Raw genomic sequence first — 25,023 nt, 5'->3', positions numbered from 1 at the left:
CTCTCCAATATTTTACTTTACCTCCCCCTCCTCTCTTTGCCCCCCGTAGGGTAGGAAACCGGATCTTCGCCTCTGGTTAACCTCCCTGCCTTTCCCCTTTCATCTGTCTCTCTCTCTTTCTCTCTATCTAGACCAGAACGCGCGAGCATCGACAGCACGGCATGTAAGTCTTATAAAGGCGAGATCGGGGACACTCTGTGCAAGCGCGCGAGGGTTCTTCAGGGCGAGTGCTTTCTGCTACGCTGTGCGCCATCGATCTCACCTTGCCACGGCCAGCACTGCCCGCACGGTTGCTTCGTGCGTTGGATATTTCGGAGGGAAAGTGCTTCGTATGCCCCCTGAAATTCCTCCAAGATCCAGAACTGGAGTGCAGTTTACCGATTCAGTTTAATTTAATTAACATTCCTCTTTAGTGTACTTAGAGCTAGCTATACAAAGGCGTTTCCCGAACTTTTAGCACACCGAGGAACGCGCTTTCTCGGAAAGTGTAACCGAAACTAAAACACATTATGGAAATGAATTAAAAAAACCACGCACATATATACAGCGGGCATAAATGCGCTGTGAAATGTGACTTTAAATGCTTTGTGAGCACTCCGGTGCGCGGTTTCATTTTCAGACCATCCCTGCTGCCTCCAACCGCTCCCCCCCCCCTAAAATTAATAACGATAATAAAAAAGTACTTACGCAGGAACATTCTGCGTAGCAAATAAAGAAAACGCTTACTTTATATTGAGAGTTGGCTTCAGAGCAGCTGTGGCTCTGAGCCTTAGAAATGAACGAGGGAGAGGGGGAAGTACACAAGAAGTGATCACGCCTGCTTGCGGCGGTTGGGGGTAAGTTTGTTTTCGCTCAGCAGACTGTTTTTTAAGTCCACATAATTTCTTTAAGAAGCAGGCGGTCTAAAAGGACAATCTGTTACCCATTCTTGAGTGAGAAAGAAGCACTCTTCTAGACCTAAGGCAGGACTAAAACACTCCCATTCCTAGCGTGCAACATTTAATTCGGGGTAGGAATTCGCTCGCGATGTACGTATTCATGAGCAACAGTTTCAGGGCTTCCAATGCCCATCTCCATCTTCAAAAGTACAGTTCTCGTTAAACTACCCCCGAACAGGCGCCCCCGGCAGCTGGGTGGAATGGACCAGTGCGCCTCGGGAAGTTCGAAATATATGGTGGCCTCGCGGTACAACCGGCCGGGCCAGAAAGTCTGAGCACAACTAAGTGGCCTGAACTGGAGCATTAGTTCCTTTCGGATTGACAGATATGACTCCCTCCTGCTCCTCCTCCATCGGCAGAAATTGGTGGTGGTCTCAACATTCTTGCTAAGTGGGCAAGCTTCCAGCACACAGCGGCTTGAATTCCGCAGTTGAAGCAGGTGTCGTAAAGAATTAAACAAATTTATATTTAGTGAGCGCTACTTTACTGTCAATTTTACTTCCAATAACGACCTAAATTTTTATGTCCCGAACTGCTGGAGATAGTCAAGGGTAAAAACGTTCATTTTATCTCACGCGTGTTGTTCTTAAGAACTGTTTAGGTAACATTCCGAGAAATAGAGCTAGACCTCGGAACAACGGATGACGAACAACACACGTGCTGACTATCAACTGGTAGTTTATTCATAGGCAGAACATACTAGGTGTCCTAGCTAACGCGAACGAGACTGTTAGAAAAGTAAAGCCAGCTGCACACAGTGAAATCTGTCAAAACAGCGAAGCTGGTGGTCGTTTTCTCAAGTTTGAACTAGTGTTTGGCGCGATTTCCACGAAAGTATTTTGTCTCGTTTTCGTCGTTTTCCTAGATTCAAAATTCGTTTTCGGACTGCGCACACTCTTCAGTTGCATGAAGTTGTGATCAAATTACAGTCTGTCACACAGCTTGCAGCTCTGGCCGCACTCACGGTCGAGGGATTCTCTCTTGAACCGATCAACGGTTCAAGAGAGGAATCTCTCTGCGTCGACGTCTCTGCTCGGCCTCCTGCTGTCGAAGTTGGGGGTTAGCCTGCCTGTGCTGGCGCTTGGCTTGGGTTGCCTTGCCTCCACGCTTCCCATTCTCGACCCTCGGCGGCAGCTGCTTCCCTTGTGCTGGCGTCTATGCTTCGCGCTTATCGCTCTCGAAGCTCGGGATTTGCGCGACGTGGGCGCTGCCGCTACCGTGCAAGCTGCCGCTGCCGCTCGCGCCGAGCGGAATCCATCGGGCGAAAGGGCGCGCGCCGGCATAACACATGCTCCTATACCCCTCTCCTTCCCCCTCCTTCGGCGCGCCTTCTGGCGGTGAGCTCCGGAACCTGCCCCCTGCGTGACACCGGACGCCGGACGGCGAACGCTCGACTTAGAGCAGCTCCGCTGTTAAAAAACAAAGGGCGGCTGCGATATACGACGATGAGACCAACGGCGTTTTGTTAGCAGTGGCCTTATGCAAGCTTGATAATGTCTAATTCTGAACATTCTCTGGCTCATCGCAGGCACTTTGAGGTCGGTAGGTTTGTTTCTGTGTCGCCTCATTTCGGGCCTATTAAAGAAATAACCGCATGTCGGAGGGTGGGATCGAAGCTATAGTAAGAATGCAGCGCGTGATGCTCTAACCGTTAAGACTCGATGCCACGTATGTTTTACTCACGCCAACACCGACAATGCGCCGTTTCATACACAGCCGGCAGAGCTGTGCAGGCTAGCAACACTTATTGCTGTAGCCGTGTTCCCGATGAGAAATACCCCGCTGTTTTTACCAGCAATTACATGAAATTGCTCTTACTTTAGACCCAATAATAAATGAAACAAAAAGGTGCATACTTTGGAAATGAACTGCGTAAAACGGCTGTGAAAACGTTGCTTTAAAGCGAAAGCGTTAAGCTCGAAGTGAGCAGGAAAACAGCGCAAAGGGCCCACAACGAAGCTAGCGTTCCGTAATGACACGGTGCGGCTTGGCCCGGTATATACTACTCGCTACTGTCTTTTCCGCGCGTCATGAGCCTGCCAGTTTCCTGCCAGTGTTGCCTGGTGGCAGCTCACGCTTTGTGACCCTATGCTATAGTTGCACCTTCAGGTTCGGTCCACGTTCTCCAATCCATTCGGTGTCGGTCCGGGTTGTAAATCTACTGGTTGTAACGTTTCTACGCCGGAGTAAAACAAAGCTGTCGACGTCATCTGCTCGCTCCTGTCGCTACACGCAGGCTGCTGCTGCTAGACGTCGGTAAATCTGGTAATGCTTTGAACACCTCCAACGGCACTGGATAGCCAGCGAGCTGCAGTGCGCTTCGCATAATATCTATTGCTGCAGCGCGTGGGATCTGCATAAATTTTATCTGTTGTCATTGGTAAGCTAACTAGCACATAAAGATTTGTGCTTATCTATAATACTGAACAGTTGCCTGCTTGCGTAAGCTAAAATGTCTAATGGTGCATCGCATTCGAAAACGTTGTTCAGTAGTTTCGCGCTTGTTACATTTTCCCGTTATCTTTTTCCGAGTTGCAAAAATGGGGGCTAACCGCGAAAAGGAATTCGGAAGTGAGCCCGGGCACGTGCATTTCGCGTGCGTGACAGAAGCGCTCTCGAAATTAGTTGGTTCACACGCTATTCAATATAGCTACAAGGAACGGTGTAGCATTGTTACCACAGTAGTCGATGAAAATTTGTTTTTGTTTTTTTGCTTCCCTTTAGTCGCCTTCCGTAACACCGCCTTAAACAGCGTCACGTAGCGGCTTACTTATCAGCAGACAACACCTATCTAGTAGCATTTTTAACAGTCGCCAACTCAGCTATTGAGCAGAGTATAAAAGATGGCTACTATTCCAGTGTTTATGTATACGTGCCCCGAAGCAGATGAGCAACCAAGTAAAATGTACCGGCCAGCAGCACTGATAAAATGAAGTACACCCTATCGAGTAGATGGATTAAGCATATTATAAACAATATACAATGACTAGAGTGTCGTTGCATAAACTGTTCGTATGTGTTACAAGAAAAAAAAGTGAATAGTGTTGCTTGATTTTTATTGTTTACAGCCATCTGCTTTCTTTGTTTTCTTTTCTTTTACAACTCATATGCAGTACATTTCTGGGTTGCAACAAGAAACATAGTTGCAAGTCAGCGAGTTACTTGGCCTAAGTAGGTAAGGTACCATTAAATCTAATCTTACTGGCGAGATTAGAAGCCGTACGCTTCCGGGTATTTTACTTCATTTATACGCAAAAACTATTTCGTACTTATCCCGAGCCATGCTGCAACATTCAAGGTCTTGCAGAAACAACCAGTACAGTCGCAGGTATTTTTACAGCGAAGCTGCTAGCCTCTTGTTAGTCGGTAGTTATGGTGGCGTGCTCACCCAATAACCGGCGGATAGAAAAGGGGCTTGTGTTTCATTTTCCGCCTAAAGGAATTACGTTTTCTCGTATATTCGAAGTGCAATCCGGCGCTATCTTGTCTGCACGTTGAACTTGCCCTTGCGCCAGGCCTACCAGAATGAGGATCTATGCTGCACTTGCTCGCCACCCGTGCGTGCGCGCGTGATGCAAATCGTTTGTGCTGGTGGTGCTTGTGTAATGCCGTCTAACGTCAGTTTGGGGGGGGGGGGGGGAGAGGGGGTGTTTGTCTAACGCGGACACCAGCTTCGCTGTACATACAATTTCCTAGGGCGGAATGGAGGCGGATTTTTTGTTGGTCTGGCAGGCGTTGCAGGGTGAAATGGCCAGAATGGCGATGGATACCATGCCACAACAACAACAATAACAACAATAAAAAGTGCAGGATGGGATGCAGGACGGCAAACGTATGTCTGATGCTGCTCGGAGCTTTGGGAGTCGCAGCAGGAGACTTATACTGGAACCAAGGGCTGAGACTCCCCTCCGCGTGCTTTGGCCGTGAGTAGACAATAACAATGAGTGGTTAGTTACAAGCCAGAGAATCAATTCGTTGAGAAGTGATGATACACGAAAGAATATGCCTTACTTTATTCATTGTCTCTTGATTTAATAATTTAACGTTTATAAGGTTTGCGGGAAATATGGCGATGAAATAGTTGTCAGCACGTTCACACTACATCTAATTAAATCATATTTAATGCATCGATTTCGTCAGCTTCAGATGCTCGGAGGCGCAAATTACATGTCCAAGTTATCTGTTCTTGTTGCGGAATATATAGTTCGTATATTACGCATTACTACCTGTATGAAGTCCTACCGTTACACAGGGTGTTTTCTTTAGACAATACATATTTTTATCAAAAATCTACGACCGTGATACACCTGTCATCTTTGCATACGAGCTCTACGGCGAAGGGGAAAAACTTCCCGAATTACGTGCAATTTTCCCGATCCTTAAAAAATTAGAGAGCATTAATGTGTGTCTGCCTTCAATTTCGCCATTTAAGCAACTGTCTCTGGCGCACTAATAAATAAGTTAATTAATAATTTTGTTAACTATTATCTCGAAGCTCACATTATTAGCAGCAAGATATGTCCACCTCGCCTAGGAACTCCTCTGAAAGAACGGCACATCCGCTGCGCTTCTAGCCATATTATGAAAAATCTGTGACCTAAAAAAAAGTTCCCTGTTTATATTACTTTAACAACATCCAGCTGTTCAGCTTAAAATTATGTGACCGTGAATATCGAATAGATGAGCTTAAACGTAGCAAAGTCCACCGAAATTCGTTTAGCAAATTTTCTTTTTATTTGAGAGATTCGCCGCAAGGCACATGTACAAAAAAAAAATGAAGCAAATTGGCAACGTTCAGTAGCTGGCATTTTTTAAACGTTTGTGTGTTTCTTGTGTATCTTAAAGGGAATATCTGAATTGGTTTCGAAGAAAACTGTTTTCACACCTAAGCACAGGCTTCTTCGAATGAGGGTTGCGGAGCTATTTGCATGTGGTATCCGCATGACTTTTTCTTATTTTTGCGATCGTTTGGATAATGTATGCCCTGCAGGTGCAAGGTCTACAGAAGGGCAAGCGCTTCCTATAAAAATAAATTGGCACTGGAGAGCAAATCACCACACATAACAAATTATGTGGCATGACGTACAATAACAGTGAAATATTCGTAGAGCTACGAAGGATTACTGCGACGTCCCGTTTTGAAGGTCTGTCGCAACAAAATTTTTGGCCCACCTAAGCATCCTAGTTTAATATAATATAGATATATGGAGCCTGCGTCCAAAATTTGACATTTGAGCTATGAGCGGAAGCCTCACGAAGAGCTCGCAAAAATAGCTGTTTTCGATACTGAAAAAAAAAAATAATAATAAATGCCATTATCGCTCGCCGGAAGTGACGCGTGAATTAATGTGCGGCTCCTCGGTATGACCTCAGAGAGCCAAGCCACGCATATGCTTTCTTTAAGTGGTTTCGAAATCCACGCTTCTTAGGGTGGCGCCCTCTGGATTTCAGACGGGATCTTATAGACAATCTGTGCTTTTGCTGGTTGAATGCGCCGGAATCGATTTTGGAAGCCAGAAATACGCCATATACGACGGGTTTTGAACACCACCTTCCAAGAGCGCTTCAAAACGTGCCATCTAGATTTGGCTAGTATCCGTCGGTCGAATTGGTGCAGTGCAAAGCCGGTCCGCGCAAAGTAGCATGGCCAGACTGAGTGCGAGAGCGTATAGCGCTTGTCCTCGTCTGTTCCATGTGCCTATGTCTAAGTTATTCGCGTTTACTTTTTCATTCATCATGCCAGATTAACATGCCCAACAGTTAGTCCTTCCGCATACCGGAGCTCGGCCGTGCACATTTGCGTGCAACTGCGTCTGCTGCGCGTGGAATCCTATAATCTCGGAGGTCACGCTGTTGTAGCAAACCGTAGATACCGCAGTCACCGCACGGTGCCGCGACGAGCTCTCTCGCCGCCGAGGCGTTCGGACAACCACGTGCTCTGACTGGTATCTGTGGTTCTCCAAGCGTGGCGACGCCAGCTAATCTGAGCGCCTGTGGCTGTCGGCGACGCGTTGGAAAATTGCGAAGGCGTCGTGCTGGGTATTGCGTCATTGGCGACAACCACCAGGTGCGCGCGTCGTCTGCTTAGGTGTTGTTTAAAGGCTGCTAACAAGAATATGACACAATTACTAGTCAGGCGGCTTTGCCAAGATTGGTTCAGTGGCATATACCGCTCAAAAATAACAAATTCATGCAATGTAGAATTTCATTGAAATTTCCCATTAAGGCAGATTATTCATTCATTCACAAGAGAAATGGTGCCGATTACTTTCAAGACAAAAAATGCTCCTCAAGTAGGCCGGCTTAGAACAACAGAACCGTATAAAAACAATCAAATAACAAGAAAGTGTCGAGCAAAAAAAAAAAATGTGGCACTGCTGTTGTAAAATGGCACTGTGATATTCGCGAGACTGGAAATATTATCACATTTCACACGCCGTGCTCTGTGTGCGAGCACCATTGTTAAGCAGCGGCAGGGTGCTTGCGTGTGCTTGATATATAGCCGGCGAAACTGAACACCCCTCTCGCCAAATTCCGAATTTTACTATACGGGTTTATGTTTATTTTCTTCCAAAATTCTCCTTTTAAAGCCCGCGTTTTCGTGGTACAGGGGATTGTTGGGCTCGGCGAGTGTTGTGCTCACTGATTCTTTCTTCTACAGCGATAGCTGGGGCCGAACGACTAATTTCTCGAAAGCGCTAGGTTCGATTCGTAAGCACATTGCCCGCCCCCTGTACACGGCCTCATTTCAGTATTCCCCTCTCCCAGGCAACGCATACGAGAACAAATGCGAAGAACTGCTTCGGACGAGCCACGTGTACAGGCTACTCCAAAAACTTTACGAACGGAGCCCCTCGGTACGTAGCGTATACTGGGTGCAGCGTCTGCAGGCAACATCTTCGAATGCATTAACGACAGCACTTGAAAATGCATTATGCACTCGACGAACTTGAACAGTGGCGCACAATTAGTATTCAAGATCAAGGTTTACTTCCGCCTTTCACCTGCTTTGTCGGAAGAAACGTATTCTATATGGTGCGGTTGTTTATTGAAGAACAGGCCACTTGCAGGTCTTCGTGTCGTTGCAGACATTGCCCGAATACCGATAAGGTGTTCCTTGAAAGTTCAGCCCGTAGCACACACGTGATTCATGTAAAAAAAGCCTTCTTCGAGTCACGACTTAATCAAAAATTTAAAGGCTACACCCTAAAGGCTGCACGACAATAAATGGTGTCCCAGTTGCCTTTAGCCAAGCTGCCATTGGATAAAAACAAAGAAGAGAAAGACATGGTGAAATATACGGTATATAGTACTTACAGTGTTAGGTCCTAAGACATGTGACAAACGAACACGTAAGGTTTTATAAGTGCCCCTTGCACCGTGATTTTTTTCTTCATATCTTTTATTTAACAGATTGGCTAACGTTAGCTGCAACACAAAGTACAGTTCTAACGGTTCAATTTTTTACGCCATTTGTTAAAAATTTATTTTGTTACTCTCGCGTAGTTATACCACCGGAAATGTGGCATCTTTCATGTTTTACGTATGCGTGCTCGCATATTTGCTCGCGTTAGTTAAAACTTCGAAATTATCACCTCATTTCAGGGGAGAGACAATTTTCGGGCTAAAGTCAGGTCGTGCGCCCTGGAGGTGATGACCTCCATAGACTTCCACTACCTATGCGACAGTATGAAGTTCGTGAGTAGTCGGCCAGCCAACGTAACAATGTAGCGAATACCTTGTCTGACGGCCTCATAGTTATTTTTAATGCGGTACCTTCCTGACCTTCCTTCTTTATCTCTCCCTCTTACTCTCTGTATCTATTTTTTTTAATGCCGACATCACTACTTATGCAATCAATGAAGCCTGCAGCGCATCCGACTGGTCCTTCACCACAGAAGGTTATTCCCTCGTCCCTGTAACCGTAATTTGGATGTTCTAGCAGTGCTGAATTATATAGTACCAATATTATCACACTGAAGTAGGTGTATGCGGAAACCCAAGCCGTGGGTGTCGACTTCCTGCGAAGCTACGTTCAAATAAAGGACAGAGACATCCTATTACAATTAGCGGCTACGTTATACGGACGTTCCTTCGTTACGCTAGGGGCCTTGAATAAATCTTGATGAGCAGCTTCTTGGCCCTCATTAGCATTCCGAAATTTCTTTTTTTAAATGTTAGTTGATTCAAGCATGCCTCAAACATCGCCTATGAAGAAAGCGGTATAGGCAGGCAGCTCTCTCCATCGTATACACGACGTGTACTATTGCTGCCGTAGAGTTTCTCACAATGTTCCCTAAAAGGAAATATGGCGCCACCGTCTATGGGAGGTTCCTAACGCGCTCTGTGCCGTCATGGAAATGACGGTATATGGTTGCGCGAGGTTTGTGCTCGCTGGTGTCGAACAAGGCTTTCGCCTAACACTTGGATATGGATGCGCAGATAATGTTTTCTGAAAAGAAAATCTTCATTAAAGGTTTCCATTCATCCGTATTACATCATTCAATGACGTTTACACACCCGCTGTGCACAATCAAGCGAAGAAAAGGAATAACTGAAGGCTAACTGTCGAAACGCGAACGCGGACCTTGTCATCGGCACTACTACTTTATCGGCCTGCCAATATTTTTTCCGCTTCATATAATTGTAGATCCAAGCACAAGTCCTCATAATTGAATGAAACGCTTTACTGTGGCATATTAAAGTTGGGATTGCTTTTGACGTGACGTTTTAGTAGAAAACGAGTTGCAGTGAAAGACGGAATGCCGCTAGACAGGCACGATTTCAAGCTGTCCAGGGTTTCCGGTAACGATGCCAATCCGAAACCACCATTTCCCGGCATTCCCATGCATACAACGGCGCCGCAGCGCCTGCTTTGCCCTAGATGACATTTTTAGAAACTATGATCGCTGTGTTACACACGTTGGAAAATGTAGAGCACGTTTCATGAGCTTCCCTCCACGCAATTCATAGATAACTGTTGCCGGCTGGCGGCATATCTGTCAGCAACCATTGTAATTTCATTTCTTAAAGAATTCCAGAATATAGAAATCAACAGATCTGTCAACCGTCTCTACGTCAGAAACAATCTGAGTGCAGGACAGGTACAATTATAGCATTCATTGGTGAGAGTCCTCTAATTCTGGTCCCAACTTAACTATGCCATATGTTGCCTTTCTCAAAATATGCAGTCAAGAAAGGCCGTAATATGCACCAGGAAAGTAGCGGCGTCCATCGGGGTAAGTCATTGATTTCGTGCAATTTTCGTTGATACGGCCTTGCTCGAAAGTTGCAGCATAAATTCCGCGTGTTTGCAGAAGAGAGAGAGAGGGGGGAACGCAAAATCAAAATACCAGTGGCGACGTCACATCGAACTTTTCGCATCACCTTTCTGTGCCGTCATGCATCCGCATGGCGCTTGCATAAGGCAGGTTAGCAGTTTATGAACCGAAAATATTACATTCGGTACAAAGCTTAACAAGGCAGCGTCCTAAGCGGGTTCCTGTCCGTTAACAGGAACGACTCACCAACTCTAAAATAGCGCGATATATCTGATGTCATTGGTATTGCTGTGGTGACGTCAGTTCCAGAAAGAAGTTGGTAATGAGTTTTTCCCGCTTTCTAACTGACCCCAAAAAAGTGCAAATAGTGTTTTCAGAAATTAACTCAATTAGTCTGAGCTGGTTTCGCCTTACGCTGTAGCCATGTCTGGTGCCTGGCTAACCTAACTTCCCCATTTGATTGTGTTCGCAGCCGCCAAGGTTTAAAGCACGCGTTCGAGCATTATACAACAAATACTGGGTAAGCTTCAGCAGTTAAAATAACTCCCCTTTTCTAAAAGATTGATCGCAACCAATTCACACACCACGCTTCACAAGAGGTATCTGGATTACTTTGAGACGAAACTACGGGGCAAAAATAGCCGTCGCTCTAAATCGAAGGCAAATGCAGTCACCCGCCAGGGTGGAGTAGTGGCTTTGGCACTACTAAGCACGAGGTCGCGGGATCCAACCCCCGGCTGCGGCAGCAGCATTTCGATGGGGGCGAAATGCAAAAAACCCCCTCTGCCTTGCGTTGGGTGCGCGTTAAAGAACGCCAGGCGGTCAAAATCAATCCGTAGTGCCCCACTACGGCGTGCGCCTCACAATCATATGACATTGACACGTAAAACCCGAGAATTTATTTCTTTAAACAAATGCTGTCGATAAAATTAAATGCTGAAACACGTCCGATGCTACATCGGTAACTCCCCATCGCATGGTTAAAGTAGTGCCGACAAAAAATACTTAGCAACCGATTTTATTACACCAAGTGAATCCCACGCACCCCCGTACAAGGAGGGAAGAAAAACAAGAGGTGCAAGGCAGAGAGGTTAACCAGATTAACCGTCCGGTTGGCTACTCTGCACAGGGGGATGGGGTATAAGGCGCAGGAAAGATAAGAAAACAAGGGAAGATAGAAAAAGAAAAGAACTCTAAGACTTAAATTAAAGGTGACCAAATATGCCGACAACGTTCTGAATTCGTACTCTTAAAACTTTCAATTTATTTTAATTAAACATTTTCTGCTTCAGTTTTCTTAAGTAAGATATGGGAATGTAATGACGCCCAATGTCACATGGCCATGTGATCGCTTGCGTACAGCTCCCTCGCTTCGATATTATGTCCTCATCTGTTAGGTGTACCAGTAGGCAAGCACAACAAATATTATGGATAAAATACCAGGACGCCACAGTTGCCTCAGGCGCACTTCTAGCTGAAAGAAATTGTCAACGAAAGGTTGCAAGCAGGCTCATCAAGCCATCGATGCTAACGACTCGAAGACACACGGCAAACACTTAAAAAGCCTGTATGCCTTTAATGTAGGCGAAGCTCACAATATGTATGCGAAAAGTTCTGCCTCCGGGTGAACTTTCCTGAATCTTTACCAGTGCTAGCTCCATAGGCTAATAAATGTCACAGCTTAGACCACCTTCTTTTTTTTTCCAGGAATGCATGCAATCACTGTTCGAGCAACGCAAGAAAGTGTAGCTCTATTTAGCGACGGGTTACATTAAGAGAAGCGATGGTGATCTCAGCGCGGACGGGAGGAGACAATAAAGTATCCTCAACAACAGGAATGGAGACTTTTCCTTTCTTAATTTGCTTTCAAATACAATTACAATAAGGAACCGGACATCAAGCAGTTTTGTTCATTCATTCATTCATTCATTTTTAGGAAGGGGCGGACGGACGGACGGACGTGTTCCGTGTCATGCGCTCAAGAAAAAATCGCCTACATAGTACAAACGCATGCATATATTCAGTGCATACGCGATCAGATCCCCTGTCTCTAGGACGATTATCTTGCTGACATTTGTGTTACCATCAGTAGAAATCGAAACGCGATAAGGATTGATTTTATGAGAACTCTTGTCGGGTGTAATCTGATGTATGTATAGCAGTAGGATGCCCAATCACTTCTGCAGCCAGCTTCGAAGCTTGCTGCAGTTTCGTACGTACGTTTACGGAGCCTTGAGTAAGTCACCGTTAAAAGTCGGAATGAACCTGGCGAACGCAACACAACATATTCCGGATGATTACAGACTTGGTGAATACAGCCACGTTAACACGTCTTTGACAAGTTAAAGATCCAAGGATGTCATTACATGGATGAATATTGACCCGGTGTGCGCCTATATGGGGATCTCGCATCAGGACAAAAAGAACGAGGGCTGGCTTATCCGTCTCGTCGGAGGTAAGTACTACGTGCACGCCTATATACGTGAATGCCTGTGTGTTCCTGCTATAGCGCCTGTTTCTAGGAAATTTGCAAGTCGCTATAGTAGCCTTCGTTCCCGGCCAGCAGTCGCAAAAAGCGCCTGGTACGCATGTTCGTATTAAGCGCGCTCGTAGATGACGTGAAACATATACTTTGCGGCTTGTAAGAGGCCCATTCCGTGCCAAATTAGCTAATTGTATTAACTTAGTGTGTCTGCGGCGCCGCTAGAACAATTGTTTTGTACGAGCGTTTCGTAGAATTTTGAGTAAAAGGAAATTCGTGACCAGCCGCATCTGTACCCTTCTCAGAGTGCCGACAGCGATAGAAAAAAAAAAGAATAGTGATTTTTCTTTGTGTAGCAACACGTGTTGTGATCGCGCAAGAAAACTTTAGAAGTAAAATTGACTCTCGGTGCAATCTCTCGTTTCGGTTGCACCAGTCGCGAAGGGTCCACTGAAGCCATCGCATATCTTCTTGGGCACGGTCAGCAAATGTGTTTCCTCCCTTGCACGAACGTAGCCTTCTGAAATGAGCGCGGCGCATTTCACGGTCACCGTTTTCCGAGCGCGTCTGTACGTCCCGTCACCGTGAGAAGTTCGCCGTCTGAGAAGGATTTGCCGCAGGTCTTTGGACAGCGAGGCAGTGAGGCGAAACATACTGCGTCATTCTAAGTGTGTGCGCCAGGGCTACAGGTAGTCTTTCTCTCAGTATAAGTGCAATTAATTGGTGCTGCAAGATAAGCGCAACTGTGGATCCGTGACTAGACGTTCCAGTGTCCGTGGTTCTACACGTGGCCCTTCTGAGCTGTTCTTCATCGTGTGTGCGATAGCAGGGCAACAGAGCTGGCTAAGTCTCGTGCTTATTCCCTAAAACAATACAGTTAGCTTAAGCAAAACGTTACAAATAAAAATAAAAAGGAACGAAAAGAATAAGAGTAAGCAAGACGTACGTGACAACGCGAGAGAGTCGCCTTGGAACACAGAAGGGAGCCGAGACCATCATGGCGACGAAGATTGTCCTGCACGCCGTATTGCTCTGCATCGTATCATCTGGCCTTGGGATTTCGCTACCGTATCCGTGGGCAAGTTGGAAAGAACTTAGCAAAACGTGCTGGAAGGGTAAGTTGGTTTACAGCCTCTGCAGGAGATATTCGTTACGTCTATCCGAGCGCTCGAAAAACAACCCGCGCAATTTCCGACAGCTCTCTTCATTCCGCCCCCCCCCCTTCTCATTTTGCCGCAGTGGTCCGCCGATCCGCAATATGTGACGGGGTAGTGGCGAGAAGCGAGACGTTCCAAAAGAATAAAGGGGTGTACAGGCCAATATTGGTAAGTCGACGTGTCCATTGGCTAGAAACTGAGGGTAAGTGAACGCGAAGACAAATCAAAAGAAATGTCAGCCGCGGCAACGACTTAACAATTCTGTACAAGTTACGTTACCAATATGAACTGCAAGTGCCTTGTTTTCCTCCGACCTCCAAAACGCAAGCTGTTTTCAAGAGACAATCGATATTGAAAGAAGCTCGCTTGACCGTGACGTAAAGGAAATGAGTGAACGTAATTGGCTGGCGCATCTACATGATAGTATACTCTTTGAGTGCGAGAGCGGCGTCTTCACAACTGCAGCATGATATGCGCTGAGAGTATCAGTAATGCATGCGGTTTGCTACCGTGTGCGCGGACACTGCAAATTGGGTGTGGCGAACCGAAAGGCATGCCAGTAAGGAAGTAGCGCGCAGCATAACCGCCAACTTCCTCACACACAGAGAGAGAAATCGAAGAAATGAAAGACGGGGAAGTTTACCAGACGCACGTCCGGCCTGTTACCTTGCGCTGGGGTGAGGAGATACCTTGACGAACAGAGAGAACTTTCTCGCAGGCGCTATCTCGCTCTCAGGCAAGCTCCTTTGCGCCTCTAATGCCACCAGGTTTATCTATGCTCGCACATAGATAGATAGATAGATAGATAGATAGATAGATAGATAGATAGATAGATAGATAGATAGATAGATAGATAGATAGATAGATAGATAGATAGATAGATAGATAGATAGATAGATAGATAGATAGATAGATAGATAGATAGATAGATAGATAGATAGAAGGTTAATTTTTATTATTTTCGCTTGCTTTCCAGTCCCCACGGAATTTCAGGAGAGCTGTAATGGATTGCGTAGAGAGCTCGTTGTCCATAGCAGACGTGTACAAAGTTTGCGATGAAGCAGAGACGGTAAGCATTCCGCGGGGTTCGACGTTAAAATCACATTTGTAAAATTGTCCTCGTCGCGACACGTTCGCGACTAGTGGCACCTCGCATGGCACGATGCGTCTTGTAGGGAAATTCGAAAAATGGATCCAATTAATAAAGGAAGGTCGCAACATTTGCTAGAACAGCCCCGTACTAAATGAAAGTAAATGTCTTAGAATGCTAATGAAGCTAATACAGCTCAAATTAGTTTAATCTTCCGTGTCCTTTAAGGACGTTGCGCACTAAAACATCACATTTAAAGCCGCGAGCACAATTGAATGGAATGATGTTAAGCGTGTCGCAGAGTAACGCAGATCACGTGCTCCTACAAGCGATGACGTTAACCATATACTATATAGCAAATTAAATGCACTACGAAGGGTAACGTTGCATCAAGGCTATTACTAAATTATGCTTCTTTTCTGGATCTGCGATTATCTTCCAGACGGAGATTGGAGATACAGAAAAGACGCGAAAATTAAACACAGTGAGAAGACTGTCTTTCCGTGTAAGTCGAGTGATGAAGCCGGCGTGAAATTCGAGCTACAGTTGGGTGCAGGGCTGATGTTCACGTAAATGGCGATTAAAAGAAGTAAGTATGGAAGTGAGTAGGCCACGTCATGCGTAGAGGAGACAATCTGAGGTAATTGGAAAAACAGAACTGCTGCAAAGGGAAGGGAAGCGCGGTCGAGTGAGGCAGATAGATATAAGGTGGCGTGAAGTGATGCATGACGTGGAATCAGCTGAGGCGAAACAGAAGCAATTAGGCACCACTGGATCCAAGATTTGACACAAAAGAAGGTGACTGTGATGAGGATCACTGATGGCGGTGAGGGTGAAAGTTATTTTCATTCCATACAACTATTTCACGTTGCTCAGTTGTGAGTGTGTAATTACAAAGGTAGCGTTAGGACGACACCATGACAGTTGGTAATGATATGCTGCTGTGCCCCATCACTTCGACCCTTACAGGACATGCTGTCGCTACATTAGATATGTTTAGCGTGTCCGCTATTCCGGCAAACGGTGGAGGTTTGGGCGGATTACCGGATGGTCGGGGGCGTAAACGTGAGCGGCCGGAGCGGTGTGGCCGCCTGGTGTTGTAGAGCTCAACCAGACAAACACAGATCTAAAATTTCAGTAACCTACTTTATTCTGCTTCGCTGCTGGTGCGAATTTTCGGCGGCGACGTAATTGGGTTCACAACTACGCCGCTGTCGAAAACTTACACCCCAACTAAGAAGAATATAGTAATTGGCTCTGTGTTTAGGTGCTTGAGCTTTGCAATACCAGCTGGCGCCACCAATCTGGCCGCTCACGTTTACGCCTCCGCTCATCCGGCAAACCGCCCGCGCTTGCCCGAATTACGGACGCACTAAAATTCTCTGAATTGTCGTTATAATTGCTGTGGTTACCATTGTCGATATCCATGTCATTGTCCTAATAGTCAGCCGAGTTGATGACGGTTACCACAAGTATTTCTTTGTCTTTCCTTTTCCTTTCCTTTTTTCATTGTTTTTCTCTTCTTTAAGTTTAAAAAGGCATTGCAGTGCTACAGGGAAGTTATCATGGCCTACACGGTAAGACTGAGGCCCATTTCTGTGTTTTTGCATTTGTTGTTTTCGCAATATTTATTACGCTTAAACCTCGATGTACAGAGGACGCAGTGAGGTCAGAATTTTGTACGTTGTACTGAATACATACAGAGCAAACGGCGCGGGTGAATGCATTTACCGAAACGTGCTCCTAGCGCATTCTCTTTGTCGGGACTTACGTTCCCATGAAGGAGGTTCAAAAATTCACGTGCAAAAGACACTATGTGCTGCTTGAGGTTTCCACCTGTTCATGCGCTGCCGATGGTTGGCACAATCTCCGAAAACACCTATTATGTGCGCCTGATGAGAAAAATGAATGTAAGAGTTCATTTATGAAGAAGGCATGCAAACTATGTTCGTATTTTGTAATGGGCTTCAAAATTTCCAAGCAAACAGAGCAACAAAACATGCGTCGATGTTGTCTATACCGACCAGTCCTGCTATATATACGTTTCATTAGAGAAGTGGAACGCGACCACAAATAAAACTTCGCGAATCATATTTTCGGTTCACTTCGTTCTCTTCAATCTGGCTGTGCCAATTTCTTTCATTTCAATATAGAGCGGCTCGACTGTATTTCCCTGCGCAAGAGACGTTTTATCCGTGAGGGCAAAAGTTATTTCCTCGGACCTATTCACGCGATGCGAACAGTTGCGTGATCAGAGTCGGCAGTCGCTCAAACTGGTGCAAAATAAGCACGTGGGGTCAGTCAAGCCAGCGCCATTTAACATTCACCTCTCGCTTCCACCTGTCGAATAAGGACCGCGACTTGCAAGTAAACGCCCGCTAAGCGCATTGCTTCCTGGGCATTAAATGTGGCGAACACAATCGCGCTCAAAGCGAGTGTATCCTTTCAATATTAAATCTCTTATCAGCGATGTTCTGCTTTTGGTGCGCATAACTGCAACGAAATTTTGGACGGCGTGAGAACGCATAGTATCAAATACTGTGCATACATACAGCCCATGTGCGACATTTTAGATTCAAAATTTAAGTTAAATGCTGGCATTTTACTTGCCAGAACCATGATACGACTATGAGGCACTCCGCAGTGGGGGACTTCGGTATAATTTGGCCACCTAGCGTTGATTAGTCGGCGCCCAATGCACGGTACAAGGATGTTTGTTTTGTTTTATTTCGCCTCCGATCGAAACAGGGCCGCCACGGCCGCGATCCCGCGCACTCGGTCTCAGCAGCGCAACACCGAAGCAGCTGCACTGCCCCGGCGGGTTGACGTGAAATGCGAATGGCTGTGTCACGAAAATCTCGCGAGTATAGACTTTTTTGATGCCAAAACTGAAGAGAATGCAGGCATAACAGCTCGCCGGAAGTGACGCAGGACCAAGACCGCGCAGCTCGTCGGCGGGGCCTGCTAGGGTGGCGGGGGGTAACTTGGAGGAAGGAAAAGCAAAGGAGGGGCGCTGACGTAACTCTTTGTGAAGCTAACTGACTCCGGCAGCTGGCGTTGCCCCGCCATCTTGTCATGCCAGATTCTCCTTTTTTGTTTACATTCAATTGCGAGACGAAACTATCATCATCAACTGTGGCTCGCGCCACTGCTCGCGCGTTCATGGTTGTAGTCTTCCCAGCTGGCTCCGATGCCGCTCATCATGCCAGTGTTCCCATACTGCCTCCTCCCTCTGCGAAGGCGCTGACGGCACTGGCCCACTGCCAGTCGGTGCGGTGACTTCGGTCTCGAATTCTTAGTCTCAATACATCGCGATATGAATAAAAAAAAACGAATGTATGACACGAATGAGCGAGAATGCATAAAAATAAGAGCGCCTTTCGTCATGATGACCACCGCCGATGAAAACAATAAATGCGCTCGTAACTTCGTTCAAGATTATGTGGCACCTCTGTGTCGTGTTCTGCACAGCTTCGCTGGTCATCCACCTTCACAGAGTGGAGTGGCTCATGGTTTTTTATACCTTACCGGAAATCAGAAAGCTTAAGGAACATAGAAGCGCGAAGTTTGCAAGTCGGTCACTCTGCCCCGAAAACAGATATCCTAGTTCTGCCAACTGCACCTGTTAGTGTATCTCGGGCGAGCGAATTGGACATACGAAATAATAATTTAAGCAAAAGAGCTACAATACTTAGAATTTTTTTTTTTTGCAATATCCCTACTCAGAAATTGATGGTACATTTCGAGCGGCCGGTCGCGCGGCAATACTGCGCGTATTCGCGGGCTTCTTTCACGCTACAGGAAGAACACGTTTATGCAGCACGAACTAAGCCACAGAAAGCTGTATCGGAAGTTTTTCATGTTGCTCTACAATTTTCCCGTGCACACGTTTAATCTAATTTTAATAATCGAGAAGTTGATTAATTAATTAGGACTAACCGTGTAATTCGGCGGTATGGATCTCCAAGCGACAGCAACAACACAGCCTTGGTTCGGTCCAGCTGCGTGGCATTCGCACATTTTTAAAGTTTGAAGCAAGTTACGCGAAACACCTCGTAAAGCCGAAAACTGTTACCACGTCAGCGAAATCCGCAGTGGACTTTCCTTCCCTTTTCCTTCCCTTCCCATCTTTCCTTCCCCTTTTTCCTTTCCCCAGTGTATAGTAGCCAACCGGGCTCAGTCCTGGTTAAGCTTTCATTTATCACCTTCTCTCTCTCTCTCCCTCTAGATGTTGACCATCCACTTTTAGACTGAAGCTTGTTTTTTTTTAATCCGCCGCGATTCCATCGAAAGCGCGCACATGGCAGCGCACAAAATGTCGAGGAGTGACCCCTGGGCACTTTAGCACGCTTGAATCGCTACAGTTGCTATAAAACTTGCGTTGTGACGTCAGTCTCTCTGAAGAGCGCGCGCCACCATAAACAAACAAAAGAGGACCGCATGAGAGTTACAGATACGTCAATAATGACTATAAACTGCAATAGAAATAATAGAAAAAGAAAGTCGCGAAACCTAATACAGAGGTGTCGTCAACCACGAGATTTTTCTATGGCAGGAAAGCTTTGTACGAAATCGACGACACGAAGAGGCATGCCTACATTGCGGTTGACACGAGAACTAAAATGATATAAACAACTGTAAATAACTGTCATGCACTATCAGATGAAGGAGAAAAAGAAAGAACTATATATGTCCTGGACCAAAAAGCGTCTCTCAAAACTTTCAACTATACAAGAAAACAAAGTTTTCTTGTATAGCGCAGCCTTTAATTTATATGCGTGTCGGTGGTTTGCTTCTCTATTTAAGTGTTACTTAAATAAATGTTTTGACGGTGACGTTATTCCCGTTTTTTTTTCTTTCGCACTTGCTCGCGCCGAAGCGCGACTTGCAGTGTAGACACCTACCTGTTTAGCGCCAGTCTGATCCGTCACAGCGTCGTCAGATATCGCCACCCTTATGACCACCGCTACCATCGTGGCGCGTTGACGGTAGTTTTGTGACTGGGATATCTGTTTGACGGGTTAAATCAATTTGATACGCCATTACGGTTGATTACGTTGCTTTAATTATGTGCAGCCTCAAGAGGCCGGGGGAGTTCTTGGGGAACTGGTCTCAATATATGAGGTGAGGTCTCCGCTGATTACCACGCTCCTATATATTCTCTTTCCACATGTGGTTATACAGCTATAACTAGATTTTTTTTTTGTTTTTGCTCATATCTTCCAATTGCACAAATGGAACGGGGTCCCACAGGGGTAAAGCGGCGAGATATGTCAAACGGCATTTAGTATAATTGAGATGCTTACTTTTTATATACAAATAACTATATATAACCGTGTCGAACTGCGTTCCAGACAAATAGCTATAGTGTTATATATATATATATATATATATATATATATATATATATATATATATATATATGAAATTAGAAAGTATTTGCAGAAGTTGTGCATATTCAGTTGAAACTTAAGTAAAACGATGAGATGCATATATAAAATATTCGTATGATCGTTATTGCTTTAAAAGCGAGTGGTCATGTAGGTTGGCTACCCTACACTAGGGGACAGGGGCAACAGAACCAAGAGAGAGAGGGAGCGCTACCTGCGCACACACTTGAAGATGCGCACAGAGCCTGTAAACGGTTGCAGAGACCTGTCGACTTGATGTACCCTAGCAATACCCTCGTTCCTTTCTGCACCAGGCGCTCACAGTCGCGGTCCAGGTGCCTTTCCGTTCTGAAGACGGCCTTCAGTCTAGCCAGTTTATGTATTAAAACGATTGACATTTGAAATGGAGTGTATGCCAGTAAGAGAGCACTCCGAATGGTATCGCTAATACATAATCGGGCTAGCGTGTGCGTGTGTCTGTGTTTGCATATAGGCTTCCTTGATGTGTGAGTATAGTTTATGTTAGGTGTGCGTCTATGCAAACAGCATCGTTATTCGCGATAACGTCACTGTGATCGGGATTCGTAGATTAACCTATACACTAATCACTTAACCCTGTAATGTCCAAACATCGTTGCCCATCAAATTAGAACCATTTTTTTTCTTTCCACGAGGAGCAAAATCCGTAAACGTGAATGAAACAATACATAATTAAAATCATTATTACTGTAGTAAATAATAGATCTGCAATCAGTCAAAACTCGCTCCAGCGTTTCAGAAACGCCGCAGTAGGCTGTGCGTTATGTTTCGCACGCTTCTATCCAAATATTGAGGCGTTAAAGTAAGCGTAGCAAAAACTGATACCGTGGGCATTAGAGCGCTAAGTTCGTGACCCTACACAGTCCAAGCGCAGCTTTGCGACGTGAAATTTCATCGTAAGCTGTTACATGCACAGCTTTATTAGGGTATTGTACACAATTAGGTTTGGGCTCGTTTAATGGATGAAAACAAAAGCGAAGGCATGGTGTGATAGCTAAAAAGATTTCATCTTTATGCACAAAGCGATCCAACGCGCTCATCGCTATTTTTGGCATTTCAGAACTGCATGATCGGCTTGTTCGATTCTTCGACGACAACTACGACGGCACCTACCAGCGGGTCAACAAAGCCAAAATAAAGTTCTAGTATGAAACGTGTCCGCCCCGCTTTTCTACGAACCCCCTTTTATTTTTCGGGGGTTACTTTTTCTGAACGTGTACAGAAACGACTGCTTTATGCCTGAACTGGGCAGGACACTTTCGGGCTACGAATACAACCTCTCTAATACACCCTTGTATCTACTCCCTTCCTCGTAGTATTTTAAACCAAACTCTGGTGAAGGAAGCCTCTCTCCGAAAACTTCGGGCTGGGATGACCCTTGCGCCTTACATAACTTCGGCCTAGGGTCCGCCGCCTGAAGATCCCGCGAGTAGACTAAAGTGATCTGCCTCCGCGTTTGCAGTGGCTATGTTCAGGGACAAAGAACACTAAGAGAGGAAGTGTTTAGAGAAGCCGGGATGCGGACAGACCAACCGGCAGACTTAGTTAATTATAGACAGTAAGTTCCGCAGGCTTCTTATGCAGCTTCTTCACGTAGGACTGCACGACTTTATGTAGCCATAGTGTGCCGTGTGGCAAACCATGCAATGAAAAAAAAAATTCTGAATTGCACTGCGGTCCACGATATCGTTTCGCGCCGGCTCAGTTCGGCTACGAATCTACGCTAACACTCCCAATGTCATTGCGAACGTGCAAAGGTTATCCCCGTATCCTGGAAGAGACCCGGACTCAAAGCTACTATTCCTCGAGTGCAAAGAGCGTAGGATGCCTCGATGCATCCATTGTCCAATAATGCCATCGAGTCACCTTTGCATCGTTAAGGTCGTTTTTATACAGGGACTTTCGTATTGAGTATAGCTCAGCGCCGACGCTTAAAGGGTCACTTAAACGCCAGATCAGTTGAATGTGATAAAATATTTTATCGAAACTATATTTTTGTCACTTTTGCTGTAGTAGGTCGATTATTAGAACATCAGATACGTTAGTGTGCAAGAGTACTGTATCTAATCGGTATCCATTCAAGATTTTCAATGCCGATAGTTGTAGCTCCTTCGACGATCCTTATTTTGTATGTTGCGAAGTATGGTGCGGCGCTTAGAAAAGCGAACATTTTCTATCAATTTTCTGCTTTTGGAGTGTTTGAAAAAGCTTAGTTTGTGTTGCAGCACACCATTCTGAACAGAAAAACATGAGATGGCCACTAAAGAAAAGTACATATCGATCACTAAATATAGATGACTTCAGATTGGCAAAGTATCCATTGAAATAGCAATTTGTTTTATTTTGTGGTGAAGAGGTTGAATGTTAGACGAACAAAATTAAACTAAAGCTTGCATTTCCTTAATATTGAGCCGGAAGTGCAGCGCCCGTACACTAGTGTGACATCCCGATTTCAAAGCGCTTTCTCGGATTTGGGTCAATGTGGCGCAGAGAGTAACTGCATAAACTTGCGAAGTTTTTTCTTCGTCTGCTTCAGATTACGACTAGACCCATATTTGTCGATAAAATTTTATTGTGCCCTGGCAGGTGGCGTCAAAATACATCACGTCACGGCGAGCTGGTGGGAAGAAGAAGAAGCGCCGAGCAGTGCAGACGTGGAAGCATCGGCTCCGTTTCTTTTTTCATGCTCCGCTCGCCAATTTTGAGAGTACAACGAAAAGAAGCATACCACTGGATCCACGAAGCGACGGCGAATCGACTGACACCAAGATTCGAGGTGGGGCTCCTATTTTCACAATTTTACAGAACCTTTTCTGCTCCTAGACGCCGACTTGAGCTTGAGTGAGGAGTAGGGCCCTTGTTGGGCCTAATAAGCCCACCTGCCCGCAGGCATGGCGGATACAAGCATGGACGATGAAGATTTTTCTGGAAATGAAAGAAACAATGCTCAGGAAGACTTCGGCTGGCAAGTCGTGGCTGGCCGAAGATCACGAGCTAGCACAAAGGCTGTGGATGAGGAGAGCACATTGCCACGCAGTCAGCGAGATCATGGCGCCAAGAAAACCGCCGTCGGTGGAATGATTAAGAATCGGGTTATCAGAGCTTCGAGAATGCCTCAACTGCCTGAGGAGCACAGCAAGATCATTATACGGCCTCGAGGAGGGCTCAATTTGAACAAGGTGAGCACCACCACGATTGGTTCTGCAGTCATTGAGGCGTCCGGCCTAACGGAAGACGAGGCCCGTGAAGATGTTGTCTGCCCAAACTTCACTCAAAATATCATCGTAGTCAGCACAGCTAAGCCCGAACATGCTGCGAAGTACGTCAGAATCAAGTCTTTCAAGATCATGGCAGCGGAATACGAGGTAAATGCATACGAAGCGGCACCACATGCCACATGCAAAGGCGTCATCCGAAGAGTGGACATCAGAGACTCCCAAGCTATGATAACAAGAAACATCGTGCATGACTTGAACCCGCTTGCGCTGGCTGCTAAGCGCATCAAGACGTCGGAATCGGTCATAGTACTTTTCGATGGACTCAAAGTGCCCAATTTCGTCAGGTATGGATCCACACTAGTGAGATGCTACCTTTACAGGAAGCAATTCGACGTCTGCTTCACCTGCGGAAGGGTCGGGCACCGCTCTGATGTGTGTCCAACACCTGACTTTGTTCAGTGCAGAGGTTGTGGAACTCGCAACCCAGGAGATGAACATGTGTGTGTACCTAGGTGTAAATTTTGTGACGGCGATCACCCTACCGGCGACAAATTTTGTAAGAAAAGATTTCAAGTCCCTTACGTCGTACGACTCCGTCGAAGAGAGCGCAACAGGACTCGGTCGTCAACAAGAGCGCAGTCGGAGGCGCATCAGCTGGCGCCCAACCATCGCCCCGAGGACAGGGAGCACTCACGCTCCAGGAGTCGCACCAGATCCAGGCATCGTTCGCTATCCAGGGAGAGAAGGCGCTCCAAGTCAAGGGAAGCGCAGGTGCACTTCGTGCAAAGAGACTCAATCCCTGGCGAGAAGACGACGCCAGGAACCACCTGGGCTGACAAAGTCAAAGGTATGGCGAGGGTTGCTGGGGGCGCCTCGGCGGCTGTGGGTGATGACAATGATGCCAGAATAGAGCAATTAATTAAAGAAGTAGCCTCTTTAAGAAAAGCTAATGAAGAATTGACCAGGCAGGTAGTAGAGCTTCGTAAAAAAGAGCAGTCAAGTCCTGCTAGTGTAGAGATAGATAGACCTGTGAGCAAAAGCAACGATCCAGGGGAATCCAGCTCCCCTGCCCCTAAAAAGAGAGCGGTGAGTTCCGAGGGTGATTCAGTCTTCTCAGCCCTCAGTGAAATAAAAGAGGCAATTAAAGCGTTAAGAGAGACAGTGGAAACGACCAACTTTAAAGTGGACAAATTGTGGAAATGGAGGCTAACGGCAGAGAAAAGACTTAGGAAAATGGAGGCGCGAGGGGATGACGACGATGAGTATCTGCTATCGGAGGCGGATAGTATAAAGTCCATTCCTGGATTGTCGGGGGCCATCACAAAGAGGAAAATAGCAGGTAATAGAAAGGCATCCTCACCTAATAACAATGGACAGTAATCATGGATTTAACGTGTGGCAATGGAATTGTCGTGGGTTCCAACACAA

At 45.9% G+C, this 25,023-nt stretch overlaps 3 protein-coding genes across 12 annotated transcripts in view; 2 read left to right on the top strand and 1 right to left on the bottom strand.

The window, feature by feature from the left end:
• Nucleotides 1-25,023, bottom strand: part of sick (sickie) — a 1,048,559-nt gene that overhangs the window by 402,215 nt on the left and 621,321 nt on the right. The gene's annotated exons all lie outside the window — the stretch shown is intronic.
• Nucleotides 756-12,053, top strand: LOC139048417 (uncharacterized). 5 transcript variants are annotated; one of them, XM_070522799.1, is made up of 8 exons: nucleotides 756-836; nucleotides 4,052-4,113; nucleotides 4,749-4,861; nucleotides 7,707-7,795; nucleotides 8,544-8,636; nucleotides 10,130-10,177; nucleotides 10,692-10,739; nucleotides 11,927-12,053. In XM_070522799.1, the coding sequence occupies exons 3-8, from the start codon at nucleotides 4,750-4,752 to the stop codon at nucleotides 11,966-11,968; spliced, it is 432 nt and encodes a 143-aa protein (XP_070378900.1). In that variant the 5' UTR covers nucleotides 756-836; nucleotides 4,052-4,113; nucleotide 4,749; the 3' UTR covers nucleotides 11,969-12,053. The 5 variants fall into 5 exon arrangements, with proteins under 5 accessions (XP_070378900.1, XP_070378903.1, XP_070378899.1 ...); XM_070522798.1 differs by having other exon boundaries at nucleotides 771-836; nucleotides 4,671-4,861; XM_070522800.1 differs by having other exon boundaries at nucleotides 808-836; nucleotides 4,744-4,861.
• LOC139048732 (uncharacterized) lies at nucleotides 13,083-21,536 on the top strand. The gene is made up of 6 exons (XM_070523271.1): nucleotides 13,083-13,816; nucleotides 13,941-14,026; nucleotides 14,835-14,927; nucleotides 16,478-16,525; nucleotides 20,025-20,072; nucleotides 21,438-21,536. The coding sequence occupies exons 1-6, from the start codon at nucleotides 13,699-13,701 to the stop codon at nucleotides 21,513-21,515; spliced, it is 471 nt and encodes a 156-aa protein (XP_070379372.1). The 5' UTR covers nucleotides 13,083-13,698; the 3' UTR covers nucleotides 21,516-21,536.

This window comes from Dermacentor albipictus, chromosome 8, assembly GCF_038994185.2.
Source record: "Dermacentor albipictus isolate Rhodes 1998 colony chromosome 8, USDA_Dalb.pri_finalv2, whole genome shotgun sequence".
Taxonomy (NCBI): Eukaryota; Metazoa; Arthropoda; class Arachnida; order Ixodida; family Ixodidae; genus Dermacentor; species Dermacentor albipictus.
This window is presented reverse-complemented; position numbering and strand designations above follow the sequence as displayed.